Source organism: Microtus oregoni, unplaced genomic scaffold, assembly GCF_018167655.1.
Source record: "Microtus oregoni isolate MIOR12 unplaced genomic scaffold, Mior012 000001F_ref0000356, whole genome shotgun sequence".
Classification (NCBI taxonomy): Eukaryota; Metazoa; Chordata; class Mammalia; order Rodentia; family Cricetidae; genus Microtus; species Microtus oregoni.
The window spans coordinates 83,375,567-83,391,736 of NW_024543060.1; the positions used below are offsets into that span (position 1 = coordinate 83,375,567).

The 16,170-nt window shown below is 40.0% G+C and overlaps 1 protein-coding gene across 2 annotated transcripts in view; it reads right to left on the minus strand.

The window, feature by feature from the left end:
- Positions 1-349: 349 nt before the first annotated feature.
- Eea1 (early endosome antigen 1) overlaps positions 350-16,170 on the minus strand; it is a 94,322-nt gene continuing 78,501 nt past the window's right edge. The window contains exons 23-30 of one of the 2 annotated variants that reach the window (XM_041666936.1): positions 12,965-13,147; positions 9,843-10,028; positions 8,975-9,106; positions 7,494-7,679; positions 6,430-6,668; positions 5,830-5,950; positions 5,008-5,106; positions 350-3,982 (exon numbers count right to left, since the gene is read on the minus strand). In XM_041666936.1, coding sequence (XP_041522870.1) covers positions 3,860-3,982; positions 5,008-5,106; positions 5,830-5,950; positions 6,430-6,668; positions 7,494-7,679; positions 8,975-9,106; positions 9,843-10,028; positions 12,965-13,147 — 1,269 coding nt within the window. In that variant the 3' untranslated portion in view covers positions 350-3,859. The remainder of the gene's footprint in view (positions 3,983-5,007; positions 5,107-5,829; positions 5,951-6,429; positions 6,669-7,493; positions 7,680-8,974; positions 9,107-9,842; positions 10,029-12,964; positions 13,148-16,170) is intronic. The other variant, XM_041666942.1, reaches the window with a different exon arrangement.

The following is a 16,170-nucleotide window of genomic DNA, read 5'->3' on the forward strand; positions in this document are numbered from 1 at the left end:
CGGAATTACTTTGGCCCAGAAATCACACATTTACACAAATAGGTTTTCTCTGTGAATATCATTAAGGAGAAAGTTAGCATAAAAGTACAGAGGAAAGATAAAAATAGCTCAAGGACTGGTCACATGGAAATATATTAAACATTTTCTGTGCTGTATAGAACTTATATGATCACATGCTTTAAATGTGCATATTAAATTCCTGAGTTTAACGAACATTTGAATTAAATAGGGAAATAATTCATTTCAGGACAATAGGATACAGGAAAAACAGTAACAAAAACAATTGGGTACTGGATCTTCACAAAAGTATCTTTAAATGTCTAGGTAGTTATTAATTGTATACACACAGTGAAAGAAAGGATCAAATATATTTTTAATATTTCTTTTTGGCTTTGATTCTTCACAAACTTAGTCTGAATGATAAGAGAACTTCTCAACCAATTATGACACTAATGAATTCTTGATCGGGAACTTAATCGGTATCTTAAGTTAGACAACATTAAAACATGGCCACTCTCTGTATTGAAGTGCAAACTCCTAATATTTGGTGAATTTGTTAAAACCCCAAACCAAACCAAACCAAAACAAACAAACAAAAAAACAGCTAACAGCATGTTCTCTTTTAAAGCAAGCCAAACAATCATAGTCATAGGATAGCATTGCTGGAAAGAAACGGTCTTTAATATCATCTTTGACATATTAAACCCACGTGGCAAGGGTCCTTCCACTTTACACAGACCTAAACACTGTCTCGTAATATGCCAGTTGTAAGCAGGAACTTTCTAATCACTGGGATTAGAAATTACAGTATTGACTGAGCCAAACTCTTTCAGAAAATAAGGCACAACTACATGATCACAAGTATAAACAATAAAATAATGAACCCCAAAACTTAAAGGAGAAAATACTCATGCAAAAGTCTGTACAAAGGCTATGGATATATGACCCCACCCAGTTCAGAAAAGCACAGAATGTCAGACTTGTGGCTGGACCATGTTACAGTAAGTTCATTACTTCTCACAGACAACAGTGGTTTTTCAATTCTATTTTATACAATTTTACATAAATTCAGAAAGTTTATACACAGTATTCACATGTGCAACAAGAACAATTTGATCATTAAAATTCAGGCAAAGGGCAATTAAGACACGGCAACATGTGGCAGATTGTAAATGACAGATCATTCATCAAGCTTATGTATAGGAATACTAAATTGATGGCACATTTAAATCAGATAAGTTACCTGTGATTTTCATAGCCAAAGTGCATTAAAAACTGCTAGAGTTAAGCAGGTCACAAATATCAAAATATACAGCTGTCATCTGCCTTCCACTGCAGGCTAGACATCGTATGCAAATGCAAGAGTAAAGTAGCCGGAAAGACCTCGAAACTATATAAAATAATCGTAAAGACTTTTAAGTGGGGTGGGAACCTAAGTTTGGCAGTTGCTATCTCACGTCACCGTGAGGAAACTATTAAACCAGCTAATTCCACTTTCAGAGGTAGTTGAACAAAATGTTGATTTGCACACTGCACTGAGGTTTTTGTGCTTCCTCCTTTTCTTTCTTCAGAAGGACCACGTCCTGTATCAGCAGCCTTGCCTGCTTTCTGTTAGAACAGCTCTGTACATAACAGTTGACTGGACACAAACCAGCGCATCTTGATTTCCGTGCCGGGGTTTGCAGCTTGCAAGCCTGATGCCAATACATTTTGCGTTGTAGCCAAGAGCTGGGACTCTGTATGTGCCAGCTCTGACCCACAGACAACAGAACGCTACTAGCAAACATCTAAAGTATGCAGCCAAAAGGAACTAAGAAGAGGATTTTTTTATTTAAACGAGAAAAATGTTAAATGTTTGTTTTCAATAGATACTAAATTGGCAATAGTTAAGAAAAAACAATGTCTGGTATAGTAGCATGTGGGAGGGAAGCTATTTGGGACCTATGACATGAGATTACTTAGGGCAAAACAAGACTACCTAAAAACACATGGTTTTATTTGCTGCCACCTGCCCCGTTTTTTGTGAAGCGGAGGGAAACAAAGGGGAAGGCTTCAGTGGCTTCAACTAAAGGATGAATTTTCATGAAGCAGTGCTGTTGAATGTCTGCATTTTAAAAACATACTTCAAAGTACTCATAAGCAAAAAAAAAAACACCAAAAGCATGGGACTACTTGAAAGGATTTACAGTGATATAAAATGCACGAATAGCTCAGTTTATATTATCCAACTATTTTTAATGAGGAGCCTTGCATCACTGTATTATATAAGCTCAAGGATGTATATTTATCCCAAGTCCTGGGACTTGGTCTCCTTATCAATTACTGACGGCAGGGTTTAACTTTGCTTAATAAAGATACATGTTTGGTTTCTTCTTGTTTGTACATGTTGTAAGTAAGTATGCATAACCCTGACAGCAAGTGTGTATTGTAAGTTCTTTCTTGTAGGTGAAATATTAGCTTTCTCTGCTATTATGGAATGACTGTACTGACTGAATGTGGAACTTCGTATTTCTTCAGAAGTTGAAAGCCATATGTGGTAGGTTCAGTCCTCGGACGCTCCCCATCTCCAGGTTACAGGACGGTGGAGCTCAAACTCACAACGGTGACAAACAGATGACCCTGACAGGGTCTAACCACCTTGTTTCTATTTTAGTCATTATTTAGGATTTTGGGGCTATGTCCACTCTCTTGTTTAGCTGTAATGTAATTCCATTAGCACTGGTTATACAAAGTTAAAAGATTTCCCAGTTAACACGGAGCCCTCATCAGAAACATGAAGTCCACCTTGCACCTCTTCAAGTAGTCTTTCTTTCCTATTGGTCAGAGAAAGTGTAAAGAATTCTAATCTGTTCTCAACACTTTATAGGGTCTTTACAGACAGGACAACAGCAGTATCGGCCCCATCTTTAAAAAGGCTAAACTGCATAACACAGTCACAGTGAAGCTGAGCTACACTAACCAAGACCGAGCCAGGTAAGGGGCAGAAGATTCATTTAGAAAGCAGCTTCATGAAAAGGCTAGAAGAACAAAGTAAGGCTGTAGTGTGAGCTAATTCCAGAAGACTTTCCGCCAGCAGAAACAAGACCAGGCCACCACACAGTGCTATTACCCTCCAGCTCAGGACAGAGAGTTTTATACAATATTTTAGGGGACAGTGTGTGGGTGTCTAAAATAAGATAAAGAAATAGAAAGTAATTCTAGTTTTAGAAATACAACCCTAGAAGTACCATAAAATAAACCATTTAATTTTACATAAAGTGTTCATCAAATCTACTTGAATTTAATCAATACTGCCAAAACAAAAACGATGCTTGACTTCATGGTTAGCACGTCATTTTAGCATAAACTGCATTTAGGACACTCAAGTAATCAGTGTATAAAGTTAACACCATCATTGAGCCACAGACCTACCAAGGAGAAAACAAAATCTTACACTCCTGTGAGAGTGAACACCAAGAGGACACATAATAAAGTCACTGTGTCATTGTGCAACAGAAAGCACAACAAATGATACCAACCATCCATACACTTTGTACATATAATTTGAGAGGAAGAAACTAAGGAATTGTGTTCATCATTTGTGAATAATTAAATTATGTTTAAAAAAATACTTTTCTATTTTCCATCCAAAGATTATTTACATTTCATTGGCTAATTCTGACCTTGGCATGAAAGCTGTCTGGGGGATTAAATGGAGAAAAGTAATCAAAACCAAAGTCTCACAAAAATAGAGTTTTACTTGATACTGGTAACATTCCAAAATATACGCATTCCCATTTGGCCTGCTGTGCACCCAGAGTCCGAATCAACTGTACTGCAAGTCCAGCGTTAGTGTGCACTCCTGCGGCCGGGACGCTTGTCAGCCTTGCAGGTCATTGAAACATGTATCACACACGCGGACAGGCTTCTTCGAAGAAGGGGTTAAGGCATTTTTGGCTGAGCACTCGGCGCAGAAGATATTTCCACACTGTCGGCAGTGATGCTGTTAAGACAAAAATTAAACCATTTCAAGCACAAGTTATAGCAAGAGCATTATAAAATACACGTCTCTTACAAACCACACCATCAAAGTGTGCTAACTGATTTCAGTACATGAATTTATTTCCTATGTAATTTAAAACTTAAACTGATCAAACACTGTGGTAACATTCTAGGTAGCCTTAGAATACTTACATCCTAGAATTCCCCGAGGAACTCTAGGATACCTTCTTTAGTGCACTAGAGCATCCCTATCAAATGGAACACTAGTCCTGGTCCCCGACAGTCTCGGGACTCTAGCTTCACTCGGAATGAAACATAAGAGAATTGTTTATACACATTTCATTAAGTCTCTGCTTTTGCTTCTTTTAAAAGAACTCATATGCTGGGCGGTGGTGGCGCACACCTTTAATCCCAGCTCCCAGAAGGCAGAGGCAGGCGGATCTCTGAGTTTGAGGCCAGCCTGGTCTACATAATGAGTTCTAGGATGGTCAGGCCGATGCAGAGAAACCCTGTCTCAAACAAAAAACATCTCAAATATAACTGAAACACGAGAGTGTGCTCTCTGCCCTCTCCCTCAGAAAACAACTGTTCAGAGGATAACAGAAACATGTGATGGAAATGAAAACTAAAGTCAAACACATATGATAAGCCGAAACTAGCAAGCACCGACTGATGTTTAGAAAATCTGTCGCTAAGAAAAGGAACTGTAAAGTTATCTAAATTATTCAATTATTAATAAAATCTTGGGAATCAGACAGTAGAGCATGAACCTGGTGGATCCAAAAGGCGACGGAGAAAAGCCCAGCTGACCCTCCCTTGTTTTTCCAAGATCCAAATGGACCAGCGAAAGTCCTAAGTCCCTCCTCCTTTCTCCGTGTCCCTCTCCCGACCTGAGTCCAACAACAGAAAAACCTCTTCGGTTTACTGGGGTCAGCGGAGCAAGAACTCAGTCCTCTGAACAAAGATTGAGTTAATGGCAGTTTCGGGAGACAGTGAGCAGGGATCTGCTCTGCAGGGGTCACTCACCCGTCTCACTGTGACGGAAAAGCACTTCCCACAGGACATACAGTTTTGTACTTCATTGTCTTCTGCCCACTTTCTGTTCAATGCTTGCGTGTGTTTGATCTGTTTTTAAAAAGTTTTGATACATTAAAATACTAATATTTCGCAGAATGATGAATTGCTTATTTCTAATTTGTTGAAACAAAAATTTAAAAGTCAGATGCTTTAATTAACTTCCAGTTGTCAAAAATAGCTAATTTCTAAATCTGAATGACAAAATCAAATTAATAGTTTTATTCCTCAGAGACGCTGACAATTACAAAGCTCTGGCAATTTCACATTCATTGTTACAGTAATCAATGTCTCCTCATGCTCTTTTCCTTGACATGAGGTCTTGACCCTGTCCAGGCTGACTTCCACCTCGAAGTAATCTCCCTACCTCTTCCCCCTTTGTGCTGGGATTAAAGTCTGCACCAGCGAGTCTGCTTGAGATCACCTCTTCAGATACTTACCAGCCGGCTTGTTATTCTGCATTCCTGAATGTTTCAATTCCCTTCTCTGTGACAATCCATGAATGATGTCACTGTCAGGTGGGAGACATCTGGAATGTCTTATATTTCATATAATCACCCAAAAAATCCATAGGCTATCTCTACATGGATAGTATTTATCTGAAAATATTTCTTCAACATGGGCTTTACTGTCATCGTGGCTTCTCTGTGGTATTCAGTACTGGAGACAGGCAAATTCTCCACCCCTGAGCTACATTCTTAGCTCTGAAGGCAGGAATATTTTTCCCTGAGAGAAACGGGAGGATGGGTGCAGCGTCCAGCAGCAGCACCTTACCTGGAGGGACTGGTTCTCCCGGCCCAGCTCCTGCACGGCTGCGGTCGTGTTGTCCAGCTTCCTCTGCAGCTCCAGAACTCTGCTCTGCAGCTTTTCTATGTCACCTTCTCCTTTAAGGCATCTTACGGGACAGATTGCAAAGAGATCATCAACATTTAAGAAACCATTAAGGACCTTTCTGGAATAGAGCTAATGGACTATTTTGGTAATTTTAAATATACATTAATTTCAACTATTTTCTTTTTTAAAGTGATTTTTTTAATGGCTGCATATATATATATATATATATATATATATATATATATATATATATATATATATCTGAAGAGGTTATACACTTTCCTCCATTCCGTGTTTAGTGGGGAAATGTGGCATAAGACAATCTATTACTTATAATAGGGTCAAACTAATTTTTAAATTTTTGTTTTCAAGACAGGGTTTCTCTGTGTAGCCCTGGCTGTCCTGGAATTCACTTTGTAGACCAGTTTGGCCTTCAACTCAGAGATCCACTTGCCTCTGCCTCCTGACAGCTGGGATTAAAAGCCTGCACCAGCCACCACCGCCAGCAGGGGCAAACTAATTTTATCAGGCGTCAATCACCTTTCTAGTAGTGCTCTTCTTTCATCCTGATTATTCTGAACCGTCGCTTCTAAGACAGCAATTTCACCCCGCAAGTCGTCCGTCTGCTTCTCAAGCTCACTGACTCTCCGTTGACTGGACTGCCACTCCTTCTTCACGGTGCCCAAGTTCTCGTTTAATGTTGTGACCTGCATGGTAAGCTTGGCCTCGTTCTCCTCGTGTTTCTTCATTCCTGCTTCCTTTGCTTTTATTTCAGAATGCTTAGGGAAAGGGGGGAAGAGGGAGAGCTATAGTGAGAAATAAAATTTCTACATATTGAAATTAAAATACCAAAGATGCTAATCATACTGCTTGGAAAGGAGGCAGGAGAATGTATTACATCACACACTAAAATCCTGATTCTGCACATGTGTGTGACCTAAGTAGGTTTGCTCAGATGTCATAATGCAGCAATGACGATCAGCCAGGCTACAATTTGGAGACCCTGTAGTCGGGCAGAACAAAGCAATAGGCACGTGCTAAGAGAAAGAAAGCAGAGGCCCTGTTGACAAGGCTACAGTCTCCTGCCTCAATGCATGCTCTGTCTCTCATCAACCCACCAAAGGTGTAACACAAACCCTCCAGATCAACTAAAAAATCGGCAAAGTTATCTGGTGAGATGTTGAGTCGGTTCAATCAAGGAAAGCCAGATGCTTCCTAGGAGGTAAATGCAATGCAGGGAAGGAAAAGCAGACTCCAGGCATCGTAATTCCAACCCTAAGTGTCTGCTCCCAGTCTGCAACATTACTCTGAATGAGTGTCCAGCGTGTCCAGTTTCGCTCACACACCTCCATGTCTACGGCTGTGTGCTTGCTTGCTTGTTTCTATACTAAAGATGCTTTGGTATTTATATCTAATTGGATTTTCACCTATCTAAAATGTGACTACAGAATAAAACCTTTCCTAAGACATCAGCAATTTGAATGAAATTGATGTCTTTTCTAATTTTAGTATAAAAATCATAGTCTCTAGGTAGAAAATCTTCCTGGACTGATTCAAAGCTCCACTTTAAAGCACGTATTCCACCATTAAGTTGGTTCACCTACCAGCTTCGCTTCCTTCTCGGAAAACTCCTCCTTCTGCTTCTCTTCCTCCTTCTTCACCTGTTCTCGCAGCTGCCGCTGACTTTCCTTCTCCTGTTCCAGGGCCGCCTTTAGCGAGTCCACTTTGCCTTGAAGTTCTAGCTTCTGCTGAATCAAAAGCTGTTTGGCATCCTTGAGGTTTGATACTTCCTGTTGAAAAGAGCCAGAAACAATTCATCCCTGTGCCCGAGCTCATTTTCTGTTAAGTCTACACAAGCCAAAAATCACTCGGGAAGAAGGAATTTCAATTGAGAAAACGCCACCCCCACGTGGCCTGTGGGAAACCTGGGAGGTATTTTCTTGACTGGTGTGGCCCACCTGACTGTGGTTTCACCAGTGGGTGCTATAAGAAAGCAGGTTGAGCAAGCCACTGAACAGCGTTCCTCCATGGTTCTGCTTCAGTTCCTGTCACCAGGTTCCTGCCTCAAGTTCCTGTCCTAACTTCCCTCGGTGATGGAGTGTGAACCAAGAGTCATAGAATGAAACAGCCCCTTCCTCCCCAGGCTGCTTTTGGTCATGGTGTCCATCACAGCGACAGAAAGCCCACTAAGACAACTTTTAATCACCATGTCAAATGGCAGCTAAAGTCTATGCAGCTTTTCACAACATCACATACAAGTCTTGAAGTTCAGTATTTTCAACCACTGATGCGAAGGGCAAGATTATTTACTTCCTACTCACTAGTCTTTCATGCGGGTCATACTTTTCATGCACGTGTGTAAATTATGTTATCTGAAACAGATCTCTCCACCTTTCAGTTTGCTCACTTAACGTGTTTGTCGGATCATTTAGTCAGCAAACATAGCATTACACTCCGAGTATATACTGAATAAGATCCACTCTGTGAGTAACAAAATCACACTCGCTGGAAGACAAGGAGAAGCTGAGGGGAGCCTGAGAGAGCATTGAGCTTTCCCATGAAACTGCGTCACTTCACAAAGCAAATGGTACAAAGTTTCTCCAATTGGAATCCTAGCTAAGTTTCTAAGGGATAAAATGTTAAAACCATAAGATTATTGAGGAATTTAAAGAAGAAAAATAATTTAAAAACCAGACTCTCTTAAATCTAAAGTCTTACAAGTTTATAAATTACTAGTAAACATAATTTTCTAAAACAGTGTTATACTTCATCATTTCAGATCTAAACTTATTCTGTGTCTGCTTTGCTCTATTCAGTAATCAGAGAACAAAAGGAGTTTCAATATGGACATGCATATCATGCAATAAAGAAAACTCTGGCCATAGTATTTGCCAAAAACAATAAAATAATGTGTCTATCCCATAATGAGTTCTTTCTCAATCTAATTTAATATACTTGCAGATGAATGTAAATAAAATGTGTCTATCACATGGTGAGTCCTTTCTCAATATCTAATTTAATACATTTACAGATGAATGTAAAGGAAAACACACAGCCTAGACAAGGAAAAGATACTATGACTTACCTTCATGCTTTCTTGTTTGTGGGACTTGAGTTCTTCATTGAGTTTAGTGATTTCTTTTTCTTGTCTACATTTAATTTCCTCCATCTCTGCCAACTTAGACTTTTCACTTACTAGTTCTTTTTCCTTTACCGACTGTAGAGAAATTATAAATAAATTTAAAGCATCTACTTTCCTAAAAGTTAGTATGCTAAAATGTTTATTTATGACCCCGCTTGTGCCTCTCTAACGAGGTTAACTAGGGCAGAATATGCATCTTCCCCTCCCACCTAACCTGGCAATGTCACCGCTGAGGTTAAAGACTTACAGTAAACCCTGTGACATGAACGGCGCCTCGGCAGAGTAAGGCTGTGACATACAGCGATACCACTCACCTCCACAACTGCTATTGCTATCACTTTCTATATACGGTTCTCTAATTTGGGTAGACTTTTCAATCTTCAGGTTTTAAATATAATTTTTATAAAAAATCTACTAGGGATAGAGTTAACACTAAAACAAGATGTTTGAGCTAAAATTGTTGCAGTTAAGCACCAATTAAATATCGCCTGTCAGAACCTGAGACATAAATCCTGAATGCTGTCCCTGCTTCACAATTCCCACTCCTAAAAACACTCATGATTTCTATAATTAAAGGGAAAATTTCAATTTGGGGAACATAACAAAAATTCTATTGTGTGAAAAACATGTTTATAGACCCTCAAAAAGCAGTAAGAAGACTGGATAGACACCGCAAGAAGAGGCGATGAAGCACAGAAGCTCCGATACACACGCTCTCTGTCTCAGACCCGCTGGGAGCCACCATGCTGGAGCCGGGGGTTGACAAGCTGGTCTTCAAGACTTGTGCAAGTCCAGCTCCAAAGGAGCTTACCTTTTCCCTCTGGGCGTCCTGCAGCGCTTTACTCTGCTCCTTCAGTAGCTGCTCTTTCTTTGCTGAGTCCTGCTCCAAAGCAGCTTTGGCAGCCTGCAGTTCTTGAATTGATTTATTTTGGTTTCCAATTTGATTTCTGTTTGAAATCAAGTCTTCTTGTGCCAGAGAGAGCTTCTCTTCTACAGACTTATAAAAAGTTATATCCTCAAATTAATATGATTAGTAAATTTAAACAAGCATAATAGTTATACAATAGCAAACAGTACATAATCACATGTCAGGGAATATTTCAAAACTGTCAATCTGATAACAAACTTAAGGAAATGAACTTAGTCTTATATTTAAAGCTGTTTTCTGACCAGCCAAAGGCCCATCTTCTTGAGTTGCCTTTCTTGGGGCTGTAACAGGATGTAGTTAATGTCATAGCCACTGACTGCTCTAAGTCCCTCATTTGGTAGTTAATATTGTCGTGTTAATAGATTCTGAGTCACTATGGAAACCAACCTTTGAGTATGTTGTAAAAGTTTCTAGGTTAGGTTAATTCAGACAGGGAGACCCATCTAAATGGGGGTAGTACCATTCCATGGGTGGGACTCCTGGACTGAATGGCAAGGACAAAAGCAAGGGGGCCAGGCAGCAGCACGCATCTGTCTCTACAGACAATGAGGCTTGATCCTGAGCTCCTGGGTCCAGGACTTCCCATTATGGTGTTCTACTGTGGGTCAAAATAAACCCTCCGTTCTTGAGCTGCTTTTATGAGAACAATGAGGACAATAACCAATAAGGACCAATGAGGTCCGTTTCTATCACAGTTACTAAGGCTCGTCCTTGAGAAGCAGAGGTGGAAGAAAGCCAAAGTGCCTGTTAGTTACATTCGGGAGGAGAATGTAGGAAAAGTGAAATCCTATCCCAGCTGCTTCTGCTAAGAATTTGCAGGAGGTGAAGACTAGGTAACATACTTCACCAGACCTGACTGATGGAAGCACCCAGTTCTCACTGGAGAAACACTTCCCTTGAAAACAAGGCAGATGATGCAACTCAAGAAAGGATCTCTGCCAGCTAGGATTGCACCTAACGCATAGTTAATAAAAAGCTAAGTGAAACTGGGCATGGATGTCTATAATCTCAGTACTGGGAGGTTGAGGCAAGAGGACTGCACATGAGTTTGAGTGCAGCCTAGAAAACACGGTGAAACACTGACTCAAACATAAATAACTAAACAAATGAGTAAGTAAATAATATCTAATTTGAAGATTATGCTTCTAAAAAAGGAAGGTTACTTCTTACCAGTAAATCAGTTCAGAATTCTTTCAGTATAACGCTCAATCTTTAATAACAGCCAGTAGAAGTCTAAACCCTTTCAGATTTAGTCAGGTAATACCCAGAGTCACCTTGGGATTTTTTTTAAATAATTAATCAATTATTAACGGAATACCCTGCATAACATGGTCCTTAGCATAGAAGAGCGGCATGTAAAGCAGAAACTGAACAGAGAAGCTGAGCAAATGCTCACCACCCAGATACACAGGAAAACAGTGTAAGACTCTGTGCAAAGTGAGGAGTGTGGCAACCGGCCTGTGCTGGAGGAGGCCGCTTATTTGTTTTTCCAGCTACCCAGACACCCAATATAATCATACAGAAACTATATTATTTAAATCACTGCTTGGCCAATTACTTAAGTGTATTGCTAGCTAGCTCTTACATCTAGTATTAACCCATTTCCATTATTTTATATTTTACCACCAGGCTCATGGCCTACAGCCGGCAAGGTTTCAGCATGTCTGTCTCTGGCAGCGGATCCATGGTTTTTCCTCCGACTCTGCCTTCCTTCTGCCAGTCTTCAGTTTAGTTTTCCCTGCCTAGCTCTGTTCTACCCTATCAGGCCAAGTCAGTTCCTTTATTGACCAATGGTATTCACAGCATACATAGAGAAATCCCACATCAGGCTTAGATGTTGTCAAGGAAAGGTTTTTTAAAAGAATAAGATTTACTGGGTTGGGGCATAGTTTAGTGTGGAATATTTGCCTGACATACCAAGACCATGAGTCTGATCTCAGCACTGAAATAAAGAAGTGCATCTCAAAGCCTACTGTATAATCTACTACAACTATAACTGGGTAGTAGAGATTCTGGCCCAACAGGCTTGCTAAATCCTAAAAAGCAGTAGAACCCCTAAGAAACTCTGTAATAATGTCAAAACGCCCACAAAACACTCCAAGTGTCATTAGTTTATAAGATTTCAAATGCATGGCCTCTAAAAATTTAAATTTATGAAACCCATTAATCAGTTCTTTGAAGTCAAGGTGAAAGACTGTCATGAAGTTTTTTTTGGAGATGCCAAGGGCTACTGGTCTACCCACTGTCTGAACATCTACTAAAACACTCCCACTTGCTCAGCATTGCTTCCCTTGGAACGCTCCTCCTGGTACACATCTTTGTTCTTTTACTACCTGTAACCTAGCCACACCCACGGCAATAGGTAAATCACTGAGTGCATCAGCTACCAACTTCAGAGTGATTGCACCAAATATAGCATCCCACTGGGAATAAATTGTGGTCCCTTGTCGTTCCTATTGTTCATTAAGTCAGCTTTCCCATATTTCGTAACCTTTACAGTGTTAATTCTTTTTTCTGATGTCTGATAAAGTGACATAAAAGAAAGTATTGGGATGAGAAGATTTAGGTTTAATTCTGGATAGTCCTACAATTTTCACTTTACCTGGGCACAAATTTATAAGTGAATTCCATTTCTGTTCTTTCTGGGCAAATAGCACAGAGTGTAGCCAACAGAAATACCCAATGAGCAAAGGATTTTATAAACGATCCAGCAGATGGGGCTCACGATGCAGATCAGGCCAGACTTGTGTCCAAGTACATACTGTCACCCTGAGGTATACACCGGCAGCAGCCACAACAGGACTCCCTCCCGTGGTTAAGTGTCATGTTGTAGAATGTTCTCACCCTTCTCACACAGGAGACCAGCTCAGGGAAGCAAGGGATAGTAACGGTCAATAGCATCTCTCTTCCTGGTCTACAAACACCTGTGCTTCCTCAGGAACTTGTGCAATGGGCATCTACAAACAGCTTGCTGGGATTTGTTCTAACACACCAGTTTTCCATACCTTAAGGTCTTGCCTTGTGGCTAGAAGTTCCGACTCCTTGCCGTAGAAATCAGACTGAAGCTGTTTCAGGTTTGCCTGGCATTTGTCATAGGTGCTTTGTAACGCCGACAGCTTTTCTCTCTCCGCTGCACGCTCCTGGGCTGCCTGCGAGGACTGCTGCTGCAGCTTGTTCTCCAGCTCTGTCTAAAACATGCAGCCGTTGTTTAAAGGAGAATGCAAGCGCAAAGCCAGGCACATATAAAACAAAATCTGTACGGTTAAAATGTCGGAAAACCAGTTAAACTGCATCCATGTCCTAAATTAGATTTTAATAAAGAGTAGAGCACTAAAGTCAAAGAATTACAAAACCAACAACTTCCAGTTTAAAACGTAAAAGCGGTCACAGTAAGTGAGAGAGATTCCACCAGTAAAGAGTGGGAGCTGGTCTGGAGGTCAGAAACAATGCTGAGACAGAGGACACAGTGCTGGATTTCTTGGATGACATTTTAAGGCTCAACTAAGAGAAATTTCTGCATGAAAGAAGTCATTACTGTGCTGTAATGAGTATGTAGTTTCTACTCTTAAACTCGAGTAATTCTGGGAACTTCTATAAGGCATCATTATTAACAAGACAGAGAATGAAAATTTCACGTAAGTTCAAACTACTCTAAAACCAATTGTGGTGTCTTAAAAGAAAATGGCCCAATTAGGAGGTGTGTCCTCGCTGGAGAAAGTGTGTCACTATGGGGATGGGTTTTGAGATCTCCTTTGCTCAAGCTACATCCAGTGAGTCAGTTCACATCTTGTTCCCTGTGGGTCAAGATGCGGGACTCTCAGCTCCTCCTCCACGTCATGTCTGCCTGCACGCTGCCATGTTCCTGCCACGATGATAACTGTAAGGCGGCCTATTCAGTGCTGTCCTTTATGAGAGCTGCTGTAGCCACGGTGTTTCTTCACAGCGATACAAACTCTAAGACACCAACTTATCTTTAAGAATATCTAGGAGATATATAAAAATATGATGCATTTAAAATATGTCTGCATTTCTATTAGAAAAATATGCCTGGCTTTTTAAAGTAAATACATATCTTTGATAGAATGAGGCAGCTCTGACAGAGGCTTACAAGGATGGGGCATTGTAGGAGAAACAAACACCAGGACTATGATTTATAGTAATTTACTGTATTTTACAAAGAGACGGTAAGAGTTTGGGGGTTCTCAACATGAATAAATGATGTTTAAAGGAAACAGAAATGCTAATTTATCTAATTTGAATATTAAAAATTGTACATAAATTTTTATCTTATTATTTTATTATTATCCCATAGAAGCCTGTTTGTTTTCTAATGAGACACAGAAAGGGGGTGGATCCAGATGGGAGGGGAGGGGAGAGAAAGTGGGATGAGTGGAAGAAGGGGAAATCGCAATCAGGATATGTGAGGAAAAAACTTTTCAATGAAAGAAAAAATATACACAAGAATAGAATTATCCCTGCATCCATTAATTAAACTTCTATAAAAATAAAATGATGCGTTAGTTTGGTAAATACGTAGCTGATGGCATCAGTATCCTCCACGTTTCAAAACCCTGCCATTATCCACATCTTACTGGTCACTCAGTGGTGGTTGATAGTTAACTGCGTCCCTTTCTAAAGGATTTTCTTCTGCCTAGTTTCCAGGACATATAGTACAGGTTCTCTTCCTATTTTGCTGGTCATTTCTCCTCAAATTATTTTACTGGTTGCTTTTAGTTAACTGTCTCTCTCAATATTGTAGAACTCCAAACTTCTGGCATTGGCTTATTCTAGTATGTATGAAAAAAGAAGATCTCTTCTAGAACTACAACTTTAAAAACCCTTTATTTAACAAGTAATTTTAACCTCTCTCCCCGAACTTCAAACTCTTATTATCCAGGAACTTCCATGACATCTCCTCTTGAACAATCCGCAGGTACCTATCTCAACCTGAACTCCTGATTCTCGAGAGCAGCCCTGACCAAGAAAAACAAAACCAAACAGCAGCCACCAAAAACCCCACTATTTCATTCCAATAAATGGCACTGAACTATCCACGTGCACCAATTCAAACCTAGCGCCGCCCTTGACTCTTCTATCTACAGGAAGGCTCCACGCTGCGGCCCATTCTCCTCCACACTTTCGCCAGCATAGCGCTGTCTGCTCACTGCAGCGCATTCCCAGCGCCCTCTCCTCGTTCCTGCATTTCCTGTTAGTCATATACCTGATTCTGGCATCATCTAGTGAAGCTGATAGAGCATATACAATATATATTAACACTAAATCTGAAAAAAAATCTTGTAATCATTTAATAAAAAGAAAACATGCAAAATGGTTGTATTTTAATCCATTAAATTCTGATGATATAAAGATGAAGTTTCAGAAATACTTGGTTATGACACTAAATTCTGAGGAAAAAAAAAGACTTCAAACATCAATGTGTATGATCAAAACAAAATTTAAAAAAAGACATTAAAGTAGCTAACAACACCTGTACAAGATAGACTCCTTCAACATTCCATCATAGACAGGGACAGCTCCTAAGGCCCTGGCCCTAGCTGAAGAGCCACTGGCAGGTAATGGCTGCTTGGGAATCATTTTTCTTCAGGGGAATAGCCACTGGTGAGTGGCCCGTGCTTCAGTAAGTAACCCACACTCGTGTTTATGCCAGGAACCTAATTAAACTCAGTTGGCATTTTTAAAAAAGACATATCTTTTATTCATTAACTGTTATTACACATCTATATATGTAACAACAATTAATGAAAAAAGGGAATAAATTTGAAAAAGAACATGGAGGGTTATATGAGAGGATTTGGGGGAAGGAGATAGAGGGGAAAGATCATGTTACTATAAGCTCAAAAAAATATAATTAAAAAAAGGGAAAAAAACAGTATAGGAACCTATTAGGAAGATGTGGCAAAGTTAAGATGGAGAAAGATGAGAATAAGGTATACAAGCATGACCAAATAGATTAGATATGTGTGTGAAATTGTTTAAGACTAAAAAGATTCAGAAAAATGTTCAAAAAAAAAATGGGCTGCAACTACACAGAGTGGATCAAGAGGTGAGTGACCAACTCCCCTGTTGGACTGCCCCAGTCTCTAGGCCCTAGGCCCCAGCCTCAGCTACACTAGCCAGCCAGCAGGCAAGCCTTCTGCAGACAGGCTGCTCCAACACCACCTCATCCCTAATCGATCAGACCCTGTAATCT